The 17281-nt window shown below is 49.8% G+C and overlaps 1 protein-coding gene across 3 annotated transcripts; it reads right to left on the bottom strand.

The window, feature by feature from the left end:
• Positions 1-26: 26 nt before the first annotated feature.
• LOC109433791 (C-type lectin domain family 18 member A) lies at positions 27-13537 on the bottom strand. Of its 3 annotated transcripts, XM_074314588.1 has the most exons (13): positions 13519-13537; positions 13158-13393; positions 12444-12535; positions 10104-10343; positions 5184-5281; positions 4648-4769; positions 4403-4510; positions 3556-3648; positions 3073-3179; positions 2333-2462; positions 1958-2054; positions 925-1016; positions 27-422 (listed from the first exon to the last, which is right to left on the bottom strand). In XM_074314588.1, exons 2-13 carry the CDS (start codon positions 13294-13296, stop codon positions 385-387), a joined length of 1356 nt encoding a protein of 451 aa, XP_074170689.1. In that variant the 5' UTR covers positions 13297-13393; positions 13519-13537; the 3' UTR covers positions 27-384. The 3 variants fall into 3 exon arrangements, with proteins under 3 accessions (XP_074170689.1, XP_019565867.2, XP_074170690.1); XM_019710308.2 differs by lacking the exon at positions 13519-13537 and having other exon boundaries at positions 13158-13503; XM_074314589.1 differs by lacking the exons at positions 4403-4510; positions 13519-13537 and having other exon boundaries at positions 13158-13504.
• Positions 13538-17281: the final 3744 nt, after the last annotated feature.

Genomic DNA, 17281 nt, shown 5'->3' with positions numbered 1-17281 from the left:
TCAAAATGAGCACTCACACGTTTGGCTGAGTCATAACTTAGTTTAATCTTTTGTGGGGTGCATTCTGACTAGCGAGGAACCTGCATGTGCCCCGGCTCACATGGAGGGGGGCTCTTCTAATCACTGGCCCCGGCCCCTGTTTCAGCAACTAAATGAGGCCCATCTTCCAATCCAAAGCCAGCTGAGGGGGCCCTAGGCTCCCCTCCCCCTATGCAAGGCTCCCTATCGGCCTCACTTGAACCCCCTGCACCATTTCCTGCAAGGTCTGTGACCTCTTTGGATATTGTGCTTGCGGTCCTGGGCAGGCCCTTGTTTCAGACGGTAGGCAGACAGGCAAGCAGGGCTGGTACCCCTAGGCTGACAGGGCAGAGGCATGGCCGAGCCTCAGGGCCCTGGGTCCCACCGGGAAATGTGCTCCTGAGCTGGAAGGAAGCAGAACAGAGTGAGGGTTGATGGCAGTCCCGGCAGTCCTGGAATAGGGACTCTGCCGCACTTGGTACAGAAGTACCCATGGCCATGGTCCCACGTGGACCCGTCCAGCAGGAGCTGCTGGGAGCCGGTTCTCAGCCAGCTTTCACCTCTGCTCCCACCAGAGTTTACTGGGCTCTAGGGAGTCAGGTAACACTGAGGAACTCAACAGTTCTCCAAATAGCAGCGTTAGTGACAGGAGGAAAGAGACCTTGGAGAAAGCCCCAGCCGGGCTACACTTCCTGTCCTGCCACTGTATGGACATGCTACGTGAAACTGGGCCCATCTTCCCCCTCTGGGCCTCTCAGGTACCCTTCTTGAGCAGGATGTCCTTGACGGCCCTGGGCGCTCAGACACTCTAGGCCTATGATCTGGATATCCTGACAGCCTGGGTTGGGCCAGCAGTTACCCCAGGGGACAGGGAACACAGAAGCGGAGCCATGGGAGGACCCTCACCAAACTGACAGATATAACGGTTCCGGGTTTTACAGCGTTGGTCATTCCAGTTGAAGGCAGCTGATGCCTGCAGCTCCACGCAGTTGCCAAACCTGCTGGGACAGGATGTCAGGTGTTCAGAGTAGAGGAATGAAATTAAGAGTCTGGGAGAGGCTTAAACCCTCCACCTCAGCAGGCCACCTGCACCTAAGAGACCTCAGTGCACACATCAGTATATGGAGCTTCTGCGAGACAGACCCAACCCCGAGCTCCCATTCCTGCTCCCCAGGCCACTTTCCAGAGAAGCCCGGAGGTCTCCGCACACCCCTTAGCAGGGGTAGCCACTCCACCTACCCACTCCTAGCACTCAGCCATGCCAGCCAATGGGGGGCTGGGGAGGGGACCTGGAGCAGACAGGCCCACGTCCTCCCTCCCAGCAGGGAGAAGGTGTGCCTGGGAGCCAAATCAGGCCGACTTCCTCTAGGTGATGGGCCAGGGGTATATGCCTGGCTGCCATCAAGAAGGTCGAGGGAGGGCTGGGTGAGATATTTGGAGCCCTTAGTGGCCATATATCCTGACCACCTCCACCCAGGCCACCCCTGCCTGGGCATTCCCAGGCTTTGAAGACCAGGGCAGAGCCACATAACCAAAAGGTCCTCAGTACAGGCTGGCTGGTGGCTGGATGCTGTGTGAACAAATACAGGTGGGTGGATAGCTAAAGAATTCCGGACTGAGTGTGTTGATACAGGCAGAGGGGTGTGGTAGGGGAAGGCGGAAGATGGATCGTGGATGGAGGGGACCACGGGGATGGGTAGATAGACGGAACCTTCTTGGGTTCTCTCTCTTTTATGTGAGCTGCTGGAGGCCTGGGGTGCGTTGCCTCAGTACGTGCCCACACCAGCTGTGCCCTGACTTCCTGAGCACCTGGGTATTAGGTGAGGCTCAGACCCTCAAAGGTCTTGGCCAGGCCACAGTCTGGGTGGAGTTTCTTCAGTGGTGTCTGAAAGCTCAGTGAGCAGGAGGGCCCAGGGGAGGGAGGGCATCCCAGACTCACCCCTGGTTGTCAGGCTGCCCGAAGGCAAAACTGGTGAAGGACTGGTCCTCTCCGGTGGTCCAGCGGAAGGAGTCCTTAGTGGTCTTATAGGTGAGCCCTGGGCCGCAGAAGCCTAGGTTGGCTTCATGACCCGAGAAAGTCCCGAGCCCCGAGCCTGCTGCCTAATGTGTGTCCTGCCCCAGCCCTTAGACCCCTTCCCAGCTCTTCCAGTGCCCCTGGTGGCGCTCCCTCCCTTCAGCTCTCTCCCCAGGGAAGGGGGCTGCCAGCCTGACTACTGGCCCCATTCTGGGCTCCAAACCCTTGTTAGCGGGGACTCTGGGTTCCCAGGGCCCAGGTTCCTGGAGCGTTGTGGGATATCCCAGCCCTGTCACTCACCGATCCAGAAATTCCTCGTCTCAAAGTCACTGTCAGTCACCTCGTTGGTGGACTCCAGGCGGCCCAGGTAGAAGGCAAGGATGTCCTGTACTTTCTGGCTCTCGATCTGGGCGAGGACGCCTCCTTTTCCCTGTAACCCCCCACCCTCTGGGTCATGCAGGCAGGGCCCCAGATCTCAGGCCAGCCCTTCCTGCCACCCCACTATGGCCATAGATGGCAAATGTGTGTGCTGGCTGGGCTGTCATCACCACCCCACCACAGCCTCCTGCCTGTTAGAGTAGGGGTCCCCCTTCCTCTTCCTTGTCTGCACCTCCTTTCTGTGTACACAGGGGCCCAGACTGGCAGGGTCCCGCTCTTGGAAAGATTTTGTTTCACCTGCTCAGTGTCTTAAATACATTTGAATTGGTTGCCAACATTGATAAATCTAGAGATGCCAATGAAAATCTGGATTTCTGGTTCTCCTGAAAAATCCTGAGTTCTGGCCTCCCTGCATTTGTATTCCTGCCATCAGCCAGCAGCTGGAGCTGAGTCAGGATGGCTCCTTAGATGGGGGTTGGGAGGGGCCTCGTCCTTGGGCCCACAGCTCATTAAGTGACCTCTTGGCTTCCATGGGCCTCTGAGTGGACCCCTACTTTATGCTAATGATGAGAATGAGGTCCAGTGGCATTGAAGGAACCATCACTAAGAATCTTGCTTGAGAACCTAGAGGGGTCCCTGGGAAGGCAAGGGTCAACTGTCACCTGGCATTTCCTCTTGGCTCCGTAATATGTGTCTGCCTCTGAAGACACCATGAAGCAGTCTCCATCGATCCTGAGGTCACAGGTGTGGAAGGGAAAGTGCACCTTGGCTAGGGAGAGGCAAGCCTGAGTTTGAGTGTGGGGATCTCAGAATCATGACCCCTCCTGCCCTGCCAGGGAGCTGAGCTCAAGGTGCTACCCGCCCCAAGCTGGAGAGTGGTTGGGATCAGTGGTGTGCTAGTAAATGTGTAACAACCAGCTTTCCCTCTCCCAAAAGGAGGTCTGTGATTTGTAGCATTTGCCAATTTCTGTGGTGTAAATACCCCCATGTGGCCCATTTCAAGCTATCAATGAGATGTTACTGAATAGGGAATTGGGAAGAGATGTGTATAGTGGGCAACTGCGAGCTGGTCCCAACCCGATCCAGTACTCCATCGCAGGGGTCCTGGGAGGGGCCTGACCCCAGGGCTTAGGGTCAGGACTCACTGGCACACTGAGCTCCCCCGTAGCCGACATCACAGACACAGGAGCACTCCTCTTCCCGGAAACGGCCATGTACACACTGCACACTGCACCGCACTGCCAGGACGGGGCCAGAGGGGACAGGGATCAGCTGGCAGATCCCGGACCCCCTTCTGCCCCTCACAGGCTGCAGACATGCGAGGATTGGCCACCCTCAGGGATGGAAACCCCAGGGCTCCCAACCTATGGCACACTCCGAGTCTTTGGTTTGATCTCATTGTAGAGAGAAGCAAATTGGGGTTTGGTCACAGAGCTGGGGAGGGAGGACAGTGGGAAAAGAATCTACTTCTGGATCCTATGGTGTTTCTCCGAAAATAAGACTGGGTCCTATATTAAGTTTTGCTCCAAAAAACGCATTAGGGTGTATGTTTAGGGAATGTCATCCTGAAAAATCATGCTAGGGCTTAATTTCCGGTTAGGCCTTATTTTCAGGGAAACATGGTAATTCTGTCTTCCTCCTACCACTCCAGAGCCTACAGGGCCACATCTGATTCCACTTTGAATCCCCTGCACAGCCCAGGGTCTGGCAGACAGTCGGTGCTCAATGAATACTTGTTGAATGATTACATGCTACGTGCAGATCAGCAAGTACACAGTCAGCACCCCTAGCACCTATGGCACTTCCTCAAAACTCACTCAGTGAGTGCAACACGGCCCCTGGACACACCACACAAGTGTGTGTATGTGTGTGTGTACATCTGGGCTCAGTCCCTCTCATCCCCTGGAGGCTGCCTGCATGTAAGCTGGGCCTAGACTCCACTTGCTGGGTCCCCCGGGGCTGTCATGATCTGGAACTCCAGGTGCCCCTCACCTTGGCAGTATCTGCCCGTGTAGCCAGGGGGACAGTGGCAGTGGCAGGTGCTGACATTGAGATGTCCATGGTTCCGGCAGCTCATGCGACATGGGTTCCTGGGGACCTCTGATTGGATAGGGAGGGAACTGGAGCAGAGTGCCTCCTCTAGGCAGTGCCTTCCAGCAGCAGCCTCTCAGGATGCTGCCCTCCTCCTCTAGGGTCACCAGAGCAAGCTGTCATATACCCACTGCCCCAGCACTTACCACAGAGCCCCCCTGCGTGGTCCCAGGCTTTGAAGCAGCCTGAGACACTGGCCGTGCAGAGTGAACACCAGGCGCCCTTCTTATATGGGACAATTGTCTTCCCGTTGACCTCCCAGTTGCCTCTGTGAGAGCAAGCACCAGAGGGCTGGAATGACCTGGCCTTGGGCATGGCAGCGGCAGGCCTTGCTGCCTGCCCCACCGGCCCCTTCAGCTCCTTAAAGCCCAGCCAGGGAGTCAGGGAGCTGGTGGAGATTGAGAGATTTCCTAGGAAAGAAAAGACCCCCAAAGGAATACTGGACAAATTCCCTGAAAGCTGGTAGTGCTTCCAGGAAGGAGCATCTGAGAAGACGCCACATTTCACATGGCCAGAATTGTGGGTGCTGCCCACCTCTGCACCTTCTCCCTATCCCCCTTCTTCTCTCTCCCACCAAGGGTGCAGACAAAGAGGTCTTTTGGGTGGGTGGGTGGACGGGCGTCACACCCTGGGTGAAAGCATCCCCCCCAACCCCTACAGCCCAGCAGTGGTGGGAACTTACCCAGGAGAGTAGGCACAGACCAAGGCTTCCATCTCAGCCTGGCCCCCAGAGCAGTGATGTCGCCCACAGCCCAGCTGGCTTGAGGTGGCCCACACGAGCTGTGGGAGACACAGTGGCTCAGAAATCCTATTGGGCCACCCCCATTCCCCATCTGGGGGCGCAGCACAGGTGATGCTTGCCTGGGGAGGGAGGACATAGCTTGGCCCCAAACCAGGCAGGCAGGCAGCTCCCTTACCTCCCTAGGGTCTCAGGAGCAACAGCTGTACTAGGCAGAGCTATGAGGATGGGTGGGAATAGTTTAGAAAGGTTTTCTGGGTGGGAGGGAGTGGTGGGGGAAGGGTCAGCAGGTACCTGAAGGGAGGGGAGATTGTGCATGGGTGGTGGAGAACAGCAAAAGAAAGACTTGACATGAAAGGCCTTGTGACAGATTGCAAAAATGGCCACACTTCTCTCTATAGCCTCCTTTTAAATGTGGCTTTGCAGCCGTTTGCATCACTAGAAGGACTCTCTTTCCCACATCTTGAATCTGGCCGGCCCTGTGGCTTGCATTGGCCGACAGACTGCAGCAGAGGTGAAATTGAGCCAGTTTTGAACCTAGGCCTCTGGAGGCCCTTGCAATTTCTACTCCCTCTCATAAAACCATACTCAAGCCACCATATGAACAAGCCTGCTGAAAGTTGAAAGACCTTCTAGGGCAGAGATGAACCATTTAAGGCCACTCTGGAGAGCAAGCTTCCAGCCAACCCAGCAGCTGATTGCAGTTGCTAAGACCAGAAGAACCTCCCAGCTGATCCCAACCCAAATTGCTGACCTGCAGAATTGTAAGATGCTAAATTTGGGGGTAGTGTGTCTTGTAGCAAAAAGTAATGGATACAAGTCTTTAACCATATTCAAAACTTAGATTTAATGTTTTAGAATCAGTGTCAACTTGAAATGGTCAAAACACAGGAAGAGCTAAGCAAACTCTGGTAGCCACTAAAAATGACAAGTATGAGGCAGGGAGAGATGAACATGTGGTCATATATATGTATCCAATAATTAAAGAATATACATTCTTTTTAGGAATGCACGGAATGCTTGCAAACATCGGCCCCTCACTAAGCCACAAAGCAAGGTTCATCAAATATCAAAGAACCAGTATCCTACAGGCCACATTCTATAAATTCAATGTAATAAAATCTAGAGTAAGTAATTTAGAAGTAGGTGAAGAAGAAAGCTTAGTTTGGAAATTTAAGTATACACTTCAAATTCAAAGACAATGTCATGATAGAAAATAGAAAACACTTAGACCTAAATGACAAGGAAAACACTAATGGGATGCAGCTAATAAAGTTTAAAGGGAAATCTGTAGCTTTAAATGCATATAGGAAAATGAAAAAAGACTTAAAAATTAATGAGCTAAGAACCCATATCAAGAATACAGAAAGAGGTTATCACTTTGTGAGGGGTCAACTGTCTAACTATTGTATTGTTTTGTACACCCGAAACTAATAAATAAAAAAAAGAATATAAAAAGAATAACAGAGTAAAACAAATAAAACAGAAGAAAGAAAATAAAAATAAGAGCAGAAATTAATAAAAAGAAAAAAGAATGAAAACAAACAAAAAAACTGATTTGTTAAAATAGACAAACCTCTGGGAAAATTGGTAAAGCATTAAAAAGAGAAGGCACAAATAAAGTTGGGAATTTTAAAAGGACATTAACTATAGACACAGTAAATACTTTTTAAATCTCTGTTTAATTCTAGTTTTAAATCTCTGTTAAATAATGAACAATTTTGAAGTTTGACTTTAATTTTTCTCCCTGTCACAATCTGTCTGCCATTTTATTGTATGGAATCAAGGAGCTTGTATTACATTTGAAACTAAATGTTAACGAAAAGCGAGCCACCAACTCATTTTTTTTCCATTACCAATTTATTTTTTTAGAATCTGAAAGACTAAGAGTTCTAAAAGTCAAGATAATGAATTGCACTATTGTATTTACAACTAACTCATAAACTAAACGTTGCAACAAATTTTCAAAAAAGAACAATTATGATCAATAAATTAGAAAACATAAAATGGACAATTTCCTAGAAAATAGAATTTGGCTAAACTCTCTCAAGAAGAAACAGAAAATCTGAAATGATTTCAACCATTTCTAGAAGTTGAATCAGTAGTTAAAAATCCACGCATACACACACACACACACACACACACACACACACACACATACAAAACAACCAAAAAATAGAACAAGATCCAAATAGTTTTACGGGACAGTTATAGCAAATATTATAGAAACTATTCCAGGAAACAGAGAATGAGGCAAAGCTTCCTAGTCGTCTTATGAGGTCAGGACAGCATTGCTATAACACAGGTAAGGGCAGTGTGAGGAGGAAACTCAGAGGACAATTTTACTATCAAATATTTAGCAAACCAAATCCAGCAATGAATTAAAAACGAAATACAACACACACACACACACACACACACACACACACACACACACACCATCACATTTTACATCACATGACATGCCAAGTAGGCAGATACTCAAAGTATTTAATAGCCAGTAGGCATAGGTACTTGCCAATTGGAAGAGATGTGGACTCGAGCAAGATCCTAGAGATCCACTACTGTGCCTGGCATTCCCTGTTTGGCTCTAGATTATAGGAGAAATCCTAGGAGTCCCAGGGAAGAGGCTAGGCCAGGTGCATTCTGGGAACTTGGGGTAGTGATTGTTCACAAATAAGTGTGTTAGCATTTGAATAGCTATTATAACATATGGTGCACAGATAAATTACAGCCCTGTAAGTAGGAAGGCAAGGAAGAGTTAACATTTAAAAATATTTAGATGAATGTTGGTATTGTGATTTTTTTTCTTTAAAAAGAACCGTCTTTTAGAGAGATCTACTTATTTATGGATAAATATATGTGACGTCTGAAATTTGCTTAAAAATAATATAAGAGGAGAGGGAAATAGGTAAGGATATAAATGAAACAAGATGAGCCATGAAACCATGAGTTGATAATTGTTGAAGCTGGATGATGGTTACATGGGGGTTCATTATATTATTCTGACCACTTTGTATATGTTCAAAATTTTCTATAATAAAACTTAAAATATATGTGACCAGGGAGATCAAGTGTCATATACCAGCTTTGTACACACACAAAAAATTATTCATGTATTTCATCATTTTAATGGTTAAGGAAAAACCATATGATTATTTCAATAGGTGCAGTAAAAGCATTTGATAAAATGCAAGACCTAGTCATGATTTTTAAAATCGTTAACAAACTTAGATTAGAAAGAAATGTAACCTGATAAAGGGTATTTATTAAATTTATAGAAAGAATCAGGAGCCAAGAATAGCCAAAATTTTTTTGAATAATAATAATATGGGGGATTTTCCTGGCAAAACTTTTTATAACGCCGTAATTAAAACATTATTTATGCAGGGTAAACAAAAAGACCAACAGAATAACACAGAGAACTCAGCAACAGAATTGTGATGATCTGTGAGCTTAGTATATGACTGATGCGGCATTACAAGTCAGTGGGGGAAAGATTCAGTACTCAGTAAAAATTGTCTATGTAGAAAAATTAAATCCAATGTCATACCATGCACAAAAAATTCCAGGTGACTTAATGACTTCAATACGAAACAGAAAAACATTTAAACTTTGGAAGAAAATGACACCTTTCTGATGTCAGAGTAGAAAGGATTTCTTTACACATGATACAACAAATGGATGAACTATAAAGCGAAAAACTGAGAAAATGGGTTACATTAATATTAAAATCTTCTATCCACAAAAGGTAATATAAACAAAGGAAAAATACAGGCCATTTGCTAGAAAAGGTATTTGCAACCCAGATGACCAACAATATGTATTAATAAATATAGAAAGGATGCTTACAAATTAAGAAGGAAAAGAGGCAGCATATTATATACATGGGTAAGGGTTATGAACAGGCAATTAACAGAACATAAATATGCTCGGTCTCCCAGGTAATCAGAGAAATGCAAATTAAAAATAGAGTGAGGTGGCATTTCCTAGCCTTCAGTTGGCCAAGATGAAGGAGGCTGACAATACCGAGTAAGCAGCAACTGGTTTGCAGGTGGGAATACCATTGGCATGATTGCTTTGGCCATACCTAGCAAGGTTATCGATGCATGCCCTCTATGACCCAGCAAGTCCCCTTCCAAGTGTGTCCTAGTGAAACTCTGGGTACATACGTACAAGAAGATCCCAAACAAGATATGTGCATCGAGGTATGACTTTTAATAGTAAAAAAGTAAAAATAACCTAGATGCCTGTAAATTGTGGCTTGTTCATAGTGAATCACCCATTGAGATCTGGATGGATGGAGGTAAATCTTGTAAGTGTGGTCTGGAGCGAAAACACAAATGCAAAAGGAGACAAACGGAGCACTTATGTAGGATTTAATAACACACAACCCACCTGCACAGGGAGGGAGGGTATAAAAACACTTCCCCGTGTAGTAAAGGTGTGAAAACATGCTTGGGATTTTGCCTGTGCTTTTCAGCGCTGTCCCCTAGCACCTAAACAATGCCAGGTATATAGGAGAAAAACAAAGGAAACATGCTTGGGAGTGATCCACCTGCACTTCAGGAAGGTCACCTCTGGGGAGGGACAGAGGAAAGGGCAGGAGTAGGGCTATGGTTTAGTTGAGATGTTTTTTTAAAGAGATGAGTAACGAATACTGTTAACATTTTCTAAATCTAAGTCGTGGGTAAGAGGGAGTCCATTATTTGATTTATGTTTGAAATATTTCATATTTAAAGCTGAAAAAAGTAAAACTACACAAATTGGAACAAAAGCAGCCACTGATTTTAGGACAAACTGTAGCCCTTCTGAGCCGACCCAGGCAGCACAGGGGCGTCAGAGCTGGTACCCTGGCCTCACCTGAGTATAGTGGGTGCAGGTGGCGTTGTGGGCACACTCGGCTGCCGCATGGTTGTACCACTGGCCCTCTGCAAACCACAGGCCCACCACGTGGAGGAAGGATGCTGAGCCCGTGGGCAGCAGCTGCACATTCCAGCCCACTTGTGGAGTGGCCCGGCCGGTGGACGCCAGGCTAGGGGCTGGGGCACCACAGAGGGCTGCCCTGGCCTGAGCCTGTCGGGCCAGGCTCTCACTCCAGTCCTGGGAGTAGCACAAACAAACATCAGCAAGGGTCCCTCCATTGCCTGTCTCCCACACATCCCGGGGTGCCCAGTCCTGCAGGGAAGAGACACTGGCCCAGAGGTCCTGCGTGGCTGCCTGACTGCTCTGAGTGGGTTTTACCCACTTAATTGGGGCCAGGGTAGGTCAGACCAGCTCTGCCCAGAGCTCTAGGTTGGACCCCTGACCCCGAGCCCACCTCCACCCAGGACTGTGAGTCTCCATCCTCCTGACTCCTGTGTGGGTACCCTCAGGCCCTGACCATGGCACCACTACCCTGTGAGGGACAGTGTTCCCGAGGGAGAGGTGCCAGCCCAGGCAATGGGATGGGCTTCTGCAGTCGTTTTTCCCACCTGGCAATGTCAGCCCTGGGCAGTGCCCAAGCCTTGTACACTGGCTCTGTGTTTGCCGTTAGGCACACCTGCCTCTGGCCATTATCATGTCGGCTGCTCCCACTTGGTTTCCCTTCTGCGATGCCAAAAGCCCCAGCAGCCATGCCACTATGTCCTATTCTCCCACCCTGGCTTTGGAGTGTGTAGGGCCTCTACAGGGAAACAGGATCAGAGAGGGTGTTAGAGGTTTCCTGAGTCTCAATGCTTTGGTCCCAGTGAGCACAGTCCTCTGGCGCACGTCTAATCTGCTCTTCCCACCCAGGCACCAGCTGACCTCCCCTTACCACCCCCACTCGACAGTCCCCCTCCTCTGAAATGAGGGGCACAGCAGTCAGGATAATGGTGTGTCACCCCATCTCCTTGCCCTAGTCCAGCCTAGCCACTTCATTCTCGTTGTGTGAGCTCCAGTATTCCCCTAATTTCCACTACACTCATCTGTCCTCATCTGTAAAATGGGGACAGTAAGGTATTTATAGGCTAAAATTCTTGTGAGGATTAAATCGATAGGATTAAATGGATGCAGGGAGTAGAGTGCTCTGCTCAGGGCCTGACCCACTGCAGGCCCTGGCAGGGGTTGGGGGTGGGGTGTGGGGTCACAGTGATTTTTCTGCTAATGAGGGCTGAAGCTGAGAGCAGCTAGGCTGCTAGCAGCCCCACAAGCCCCCACCAGGGCCTCAGCCTCCACTGGGTAAAAGCCCTTGAGGCCCACAGCGGTGCTTAGGGCCAAAGCCAGAGGTGAGGGAGACTGATTGGGGACTCCACTTGCACCTTTTATGAAAGGCTGTTTTCTATGACTGCCAAAAGGGGCCATGAAAGGTGTAGAAACTGCTGACCAGTTGATCAGGAGTACCCCCACACCAGGCGCTAAGGCTTGGAGTGTGGGAAGTGGGGAGTGGGAGCCAGGACCTGGGCCTGGAGGAAGGGCAGAGCAACTACAAAGCAGGGGAAGGGGAAGAGTGACCCGCTCCTGTCTGCCCGCCCCACCCCCACCTCCTGGGAAACTGACCCGGGAGCTCTCAAGGTCACTACTGCTTAGCCAGCCTAGGAGGAGTTTGTGGGAGGCAGCCATGGGGAACTCTGCCAGCTCCCATCCTGTGCCGCCCTCACTCCCTGGCCTGTTAACATAGGCTGTGGCAGCTGGGGTCCCTCACTATGGGGGTGGCGTTTCTGGGCCTCAGGATGACACCTCCAACCTTTCAGCCCAATCAGGGGTGATGCCCCCCTCCAAGTGAATGAACAGGAACATGGAGGGGTGGAACTTGGAGGGGCCCCTCCTATTTCCCCAGATAAACCCATGAAGAACTGGATTCTGGTCCCACACAACCACCCCGGTCCCCCCCACACACACACACACTCAGCAGGATGCTTCTCCCTCCTGGTCCCCAGCCCCTCCATCCTGCTGGGACTCCTTTGTGAAGTTCCTCTTTCCTTCCCAGCTTCTTCCATGCCTCCTGGTCTCCAGGGCAACGGCATGGGCTGTGAGGAAAGGCCAAAGGACTGCCCTTCTGGGGAGCAGGAAGCTGCAGAGCTGCCAGCAACCAGGCCCAGTCCCAGCTGTGAGCAAGTTGACTGGCTGCCCCTTCTGCCCAGCCCAGGTGGAAGGGCGTCTGGTACTAGCATGGCCTCCTGAGCCCTCTTCAGGGCTGTCCTCCAGCTGCCCCTTCCATGAGCCCAGGCTGGGGGCACTCACCATTCTCTGCATGTTGGCTGCAGGGGGCTGTACCTGGCTCCGCAGGCGGTTGTGCAGGGAGAGGAGCAGGAAACTCTCCTTCCTGCTCAGAGCTGGAAGACAAGGTCAGGCCCACCTGAGCAGTGGGACCTGGGCCTGTGCCCTGGGTGATGGGGTGGGGGTCACCATGGCAAGATGAGAATGCGACCCTGACCTTAGGAAATGAGACTTAAGTGGGCTGGAATTGGGCAAGACCCTAGGGTGGGCCAGGAGGATGGTGGGTGTGTGGGAGCGGAGAGACGGGGAGACTAAGAGAGGTGGAGAAGATGGGGGTTGAGAGAGACTGAGGTGTAAAGGAGCCCTTGGGCTTAGAGCTGGGGGTGGGCGTCATAGCCGGGAATGGGGGCTGGGTTGGGTGTGAGGAGGAGGCCAGCCGGGCTTTCAGAAGCCCCCTGGCTGGGGCTCCTCTCGGCTACTGAGTCTCTCCTAGGGCCCCGGCTGCAGGTTCCTGGTATTCCTCCTTAACCCCCAAGCCTGGGCCCACTCCCCTTCATTCTTCTTCCTCCCCAGCCCAGCCTCCCCCATCCGTCTCTGCCCTGGACTGTCCAAGGGTTACTCTTTAAACCACACCAGCATGCCCAGGGCTCAGACCTCAAACTCACTCCAGTAGCCCCCTAGACCGCCTCTGCAGAGCTCGTAACTCCTCCATCAGTGTCCTCACACAGAGCCCCTTACCTCCGGGCATTGGAGCCTGCTCTTCCTGCAGCTGGAGCGGCTGCATCTCTGCCCAGGCCATGCCAAGGACAGCCAGGAGCACGGGCAGGAGGCCAGGCCTGTGGCCCCCCAGCCCAGAGGAGGGCTCCAGCCGGAGCATGGGCCTGTTGGGCGATCCAGGAGCAGCCTGGGGCAGCCGTCCAGCTCACTTCCCAGGCTGGATGGAGCTATTCACAATGTCAAGGAGTCAGGCTGGGCTGGCAGACAAAAGGGGGAGGCTGGTGAGTAATTGGTGTGTCCCAACAGCCTCCCATCTGGGCTGGCATGAAAAGAGACAGACAGCTTCAATCCCAGCCACCCCTTCGACAACCGACTGACCTACCGACCAAGTGGTGTGCACTGACCCCGTGGCCCCTGCTAATCATTGCAGGATTATTAGAGCCCTTCAGGAGCCCTTGGAGACCCTGCTGATTGGCCCGCAGACATTCCAGGGCTGTGGATTAACGAATGATGGCTATGCCCTGGCTGGAACAGTGCCCTTCAGGCCCATCAGCGGCTTCCACTCCCAGCCCCAGGCCTGAGCAGGAGGCTACAGCCTCAGCTGTGTGCCCTGCGGGCGGGCTGGAACTGGGCAAGACCCCAGGGGAGTTCTTTCATTTCTTGGGAAGCTGGTCCCAACCCCCAGCCATGAATTAAACATGGGCAGGTGGTAACTGCACACCAGACAGGTGCCACCAGTGGGTGGGGGTGCTAGGGCTGTGGGCTTCTAGGGGAGTGAGCTGGGGCTGTACCTGTGGTAGGAAATGGCTGCTGTAGGACAGTCTGCCTAGGCAGTGTGGGGGGCTGGGCCCCAGCCCTGGTAGCCCCCACCTTCAGCCACGTGACTGTGGACCAGGAAAGCGCCAGGCAAGCGGGAGGAGAGCACGTGATGCCTTGGCGGACTTGAGTCCTGCTGGGAACAAGTTGGCCTCTAGACAAACTGGCGGTGCAGATAGGGGGGCAGCGAAATGCATGATGCTCAGGGCCTGGCCACAGCCTACACAAGCCCACTAGAATAAGTTGAAGTAGATCTGCACCACAGCTCACAGCCTTTTAGAAAATAAAAGGCTATCCTGCAGGCCACAGGCAAATGCCTACATACCTCTCAGGGCAGATCAAAGGTTATTCAGCCATGCCAAAGGACAGCCTTGCAAGCCAACTCCTTCCTCCTTCTAGAGTTTGTGTGACTGCTGACCCCTAGGCTGGCATCCTGTCAGAGCCAGGTGTCAGCTCCCTGGGAGCTTTGCTGAGATGCAAGTGGGCTTTGTTTTCTGGGGGAAACACTGATAGAACATGGATATCATCTAGGGCACTGGGGAGTGGAGACGGGGCCAGCCATAAGGACCCCTAAGCCAGCCTGGGGTTGCCAGTCTCCCCATAATACCCAGGGACTCAGGAGTTTCTTCTCCCTCAAACGTATGACCAGACAACCTTTAACTTATCCCGTCTGGATCCCGGCAATGCTTAATAATAACGAGATTTTTCTGTAGAGCTTACAAATCACGTTCACGTATGTGAGTTCATTTAATTGTTGCAACAACCCTGTACAGTAGCAGATGTGGTACCCATGTTGTAGATGAGGAAGCGTGGCTCAGTGTGCATAAGGGACTTGCCCAGGCTCACCCAGAGAGCACGTGGTTCATGCCAGCTAATCCAGGGTCTTCACATTCCCAGACACTGGTGCATAACTGCTATAAGTCGCATCATGGCCTTTTGAGTTCAATTTCCACAGCCCAGCTCTATTCTGTTAACAAAAGACCCATTTCCTGCTTCTGGGCTTCGAAGATAAACATGGCTAGTTTTCCCATATAGCACAGTGCCAGGTACTTGGGATAGGTGGGAGGAAAATACATTTGGGGGCCTGGGGTAGAACAACTTTTGAGGGGCCCTGGTTCACTATAAGAGGAGGTCAGGGTGAGCCCAGCTTCAGGAGCCAGAAGAGCAGCTGAGTAGATAAATCACAAACCAGATATCTGAGGGCTTAGGGTCTCACCCAGATGCTCTGTATGTCCCTAGGATTGTCACTTCCGCCCTGGGCCTCAGTGTAAAGCAGGGATGACAACCTATGCTGGACTCCTTCACCAGGGCATTGCACCTTGGTTTACATGGTATTTCCTCCTGGTCCAGACGTTTTATAGGACCCTGCTGAGTGGTCGGGGTTGGTTTGGAGAATGGGTATCCCCTTTCTTGCAAGGCAAATTTCCCCAATAAGCAACATTATTCTGATTTCTGTCAGAATATTAGTCAGATATTAGTTTTATTTGTTTCAAATTTCATATAAATAGATTCATAGACTATGCACACTTTGGGGCCTGGATTCCTTTGCTTCACATAATGTCTGTGAGATTCATGCATGTTGTCTATATCAGTGGGTTATTTTTGTTGTTCTTGTTTTTTACTGCTGGTAGTGTTTCATTATATGTTCATTCTCCTATTGATGGACATTTGGGTTGTTTTAAGCTTTTGTGTATTATCAATAAAGTTGCTATAACCATGATTGTACAATTTAAAATTTTCTTTTAGGGCGGCCAGATGGCTCAGTTGGTTAGAGTGCCAGCTCTGAGCAACAGCATTGCCGGTTCTATTCCCACATGGGCCAGTGAGCTGCGCCCTTCACAACTAGATTGAAGACAACAAGCTACTGCTGAGGTTCTGGAGAGGCGGCCAGATGGCTCAGTTGGTTAGAGCGAGAGCTCTTAATAACAAGGTTGCCGGTTTGATTCCTACGTGGGATAGTGGGCTGCGCCCCTGCAACTAAAGATTGAAAACGGCGACTGGACTTGGGCTGAGCTGCGCCCTCCACAACTAGATTGAAGGACTACGACTTGGAGCTGATGGGCCCTGGAGAAACACGCTGTTCTCCAATATTCCCCAATAAAAAACAAACAAACAAAATTTAAAAAACAAACACAATCAAACATAGGAAACACTAACCAACTCATTTTATGAGTCCAGCAGTACACTGATACCAACACCAAAGCTACTATAAGTGTTTAGGGTGAAATATACTGATGTCTACAATATACTTTGAAATGTACCAAAACCAAGACAGATTAATGAATGGATATAAGGATGAATAGATGAATAAAGATGTGATAAAGATGTTCAGTAAAATGGTAGAATCTAGCATTAGGTATTTGGGTGTTCACTGTAAAATTCTTGTAACTTGGCAGTATATTGGAAATCTTTAAAAATAGGAAAAAGGAAATATGATTATAATGCATGACATGGTTCAACTGAGAATAATTTTTATAAATTCAAACAATGTAAGTAATAGTGATTTAATCCAAAAAGGAAGATAAAAAGCAAGTTAAAAAAATAGGTGGCACGTAGGGGAAATGATGTGTGTGATGTGAGAACCAAATCATCTTCCAAGTCAGCAGAGAATACGTGAACACTTGAATGCTGGTGTTTAGTGCAGGCCAGGTCAGCTCCAAAGTCATGCTCTTGGCCAACTGTGACAAACCCTTTCCTCTCAGACTCTGAGGGGCTTGAGTCCAAATATGCCCCGGATCCAAGTGTCTGAGGGTCCCTAACTCCACAGAGCCTTTACACTTGGTACCATAGCGGGAGGGAAAGGGCACATCCCTCTTTTCAAGGTTGCACCAAAGGAGCCTCTTCTTAGACCTTTTTGTGCCACAGGGGCCACACTGGGTTATCACCTCTCAAGGATAAATTTTATTAGTCTAATGTAGGTTTCTATTTAATCCTTTCATAGTGCACTCCTCATGAGGGGCCCTGGGCACCCAGTAACCTCAATTCATGTGCAACAGCGCCACCTACTGGTTACTTAATATGACCAAAGGCAGTAAATGAATCACATCTGATCACCGAGATCACTACAGCATCAGCCCTATTTCACAGATGGGCAAACAGAGGTTTGCTCTTCATTTTCTCCAATTCATTTGATAATCTAAAAATAAAAAGGCCTTTCAAACTGAGAGGCAACAAGCGCTTATTTGATAACAATAAGAATTTGGGACACATTCATTCAGGCAGAACCTTAAATAGCGTTTCAATTAGGAGACAAAGGCAATGGGTGTTTATGAGAAGGGGAAGGGGAACAATTACATCAATAGAAGAAAGACATTTCTATTGGTGCAGAT

The sequence above is a fragment of the Rhinolophus sinicus genome, linkage group LG11 (assembly GCF_036562045.2).
Source record: "Rhinolophus sinicus isolate RSC01 linkage group LG11, ASM3656204v1, whole genome shotgun sequence".
Classification (NCBI taxonomy): Eukaryota; Metazoa; Chordata; class Mammalia; order Chiroptera; family Rhinolophidae; genus Rhinolophus; species Rhinolophus sinicus.
Note: the sequence above shows the minus strand (reverse complement) of the source record. Positions and strands in the feature narration are given on the sequence as shown.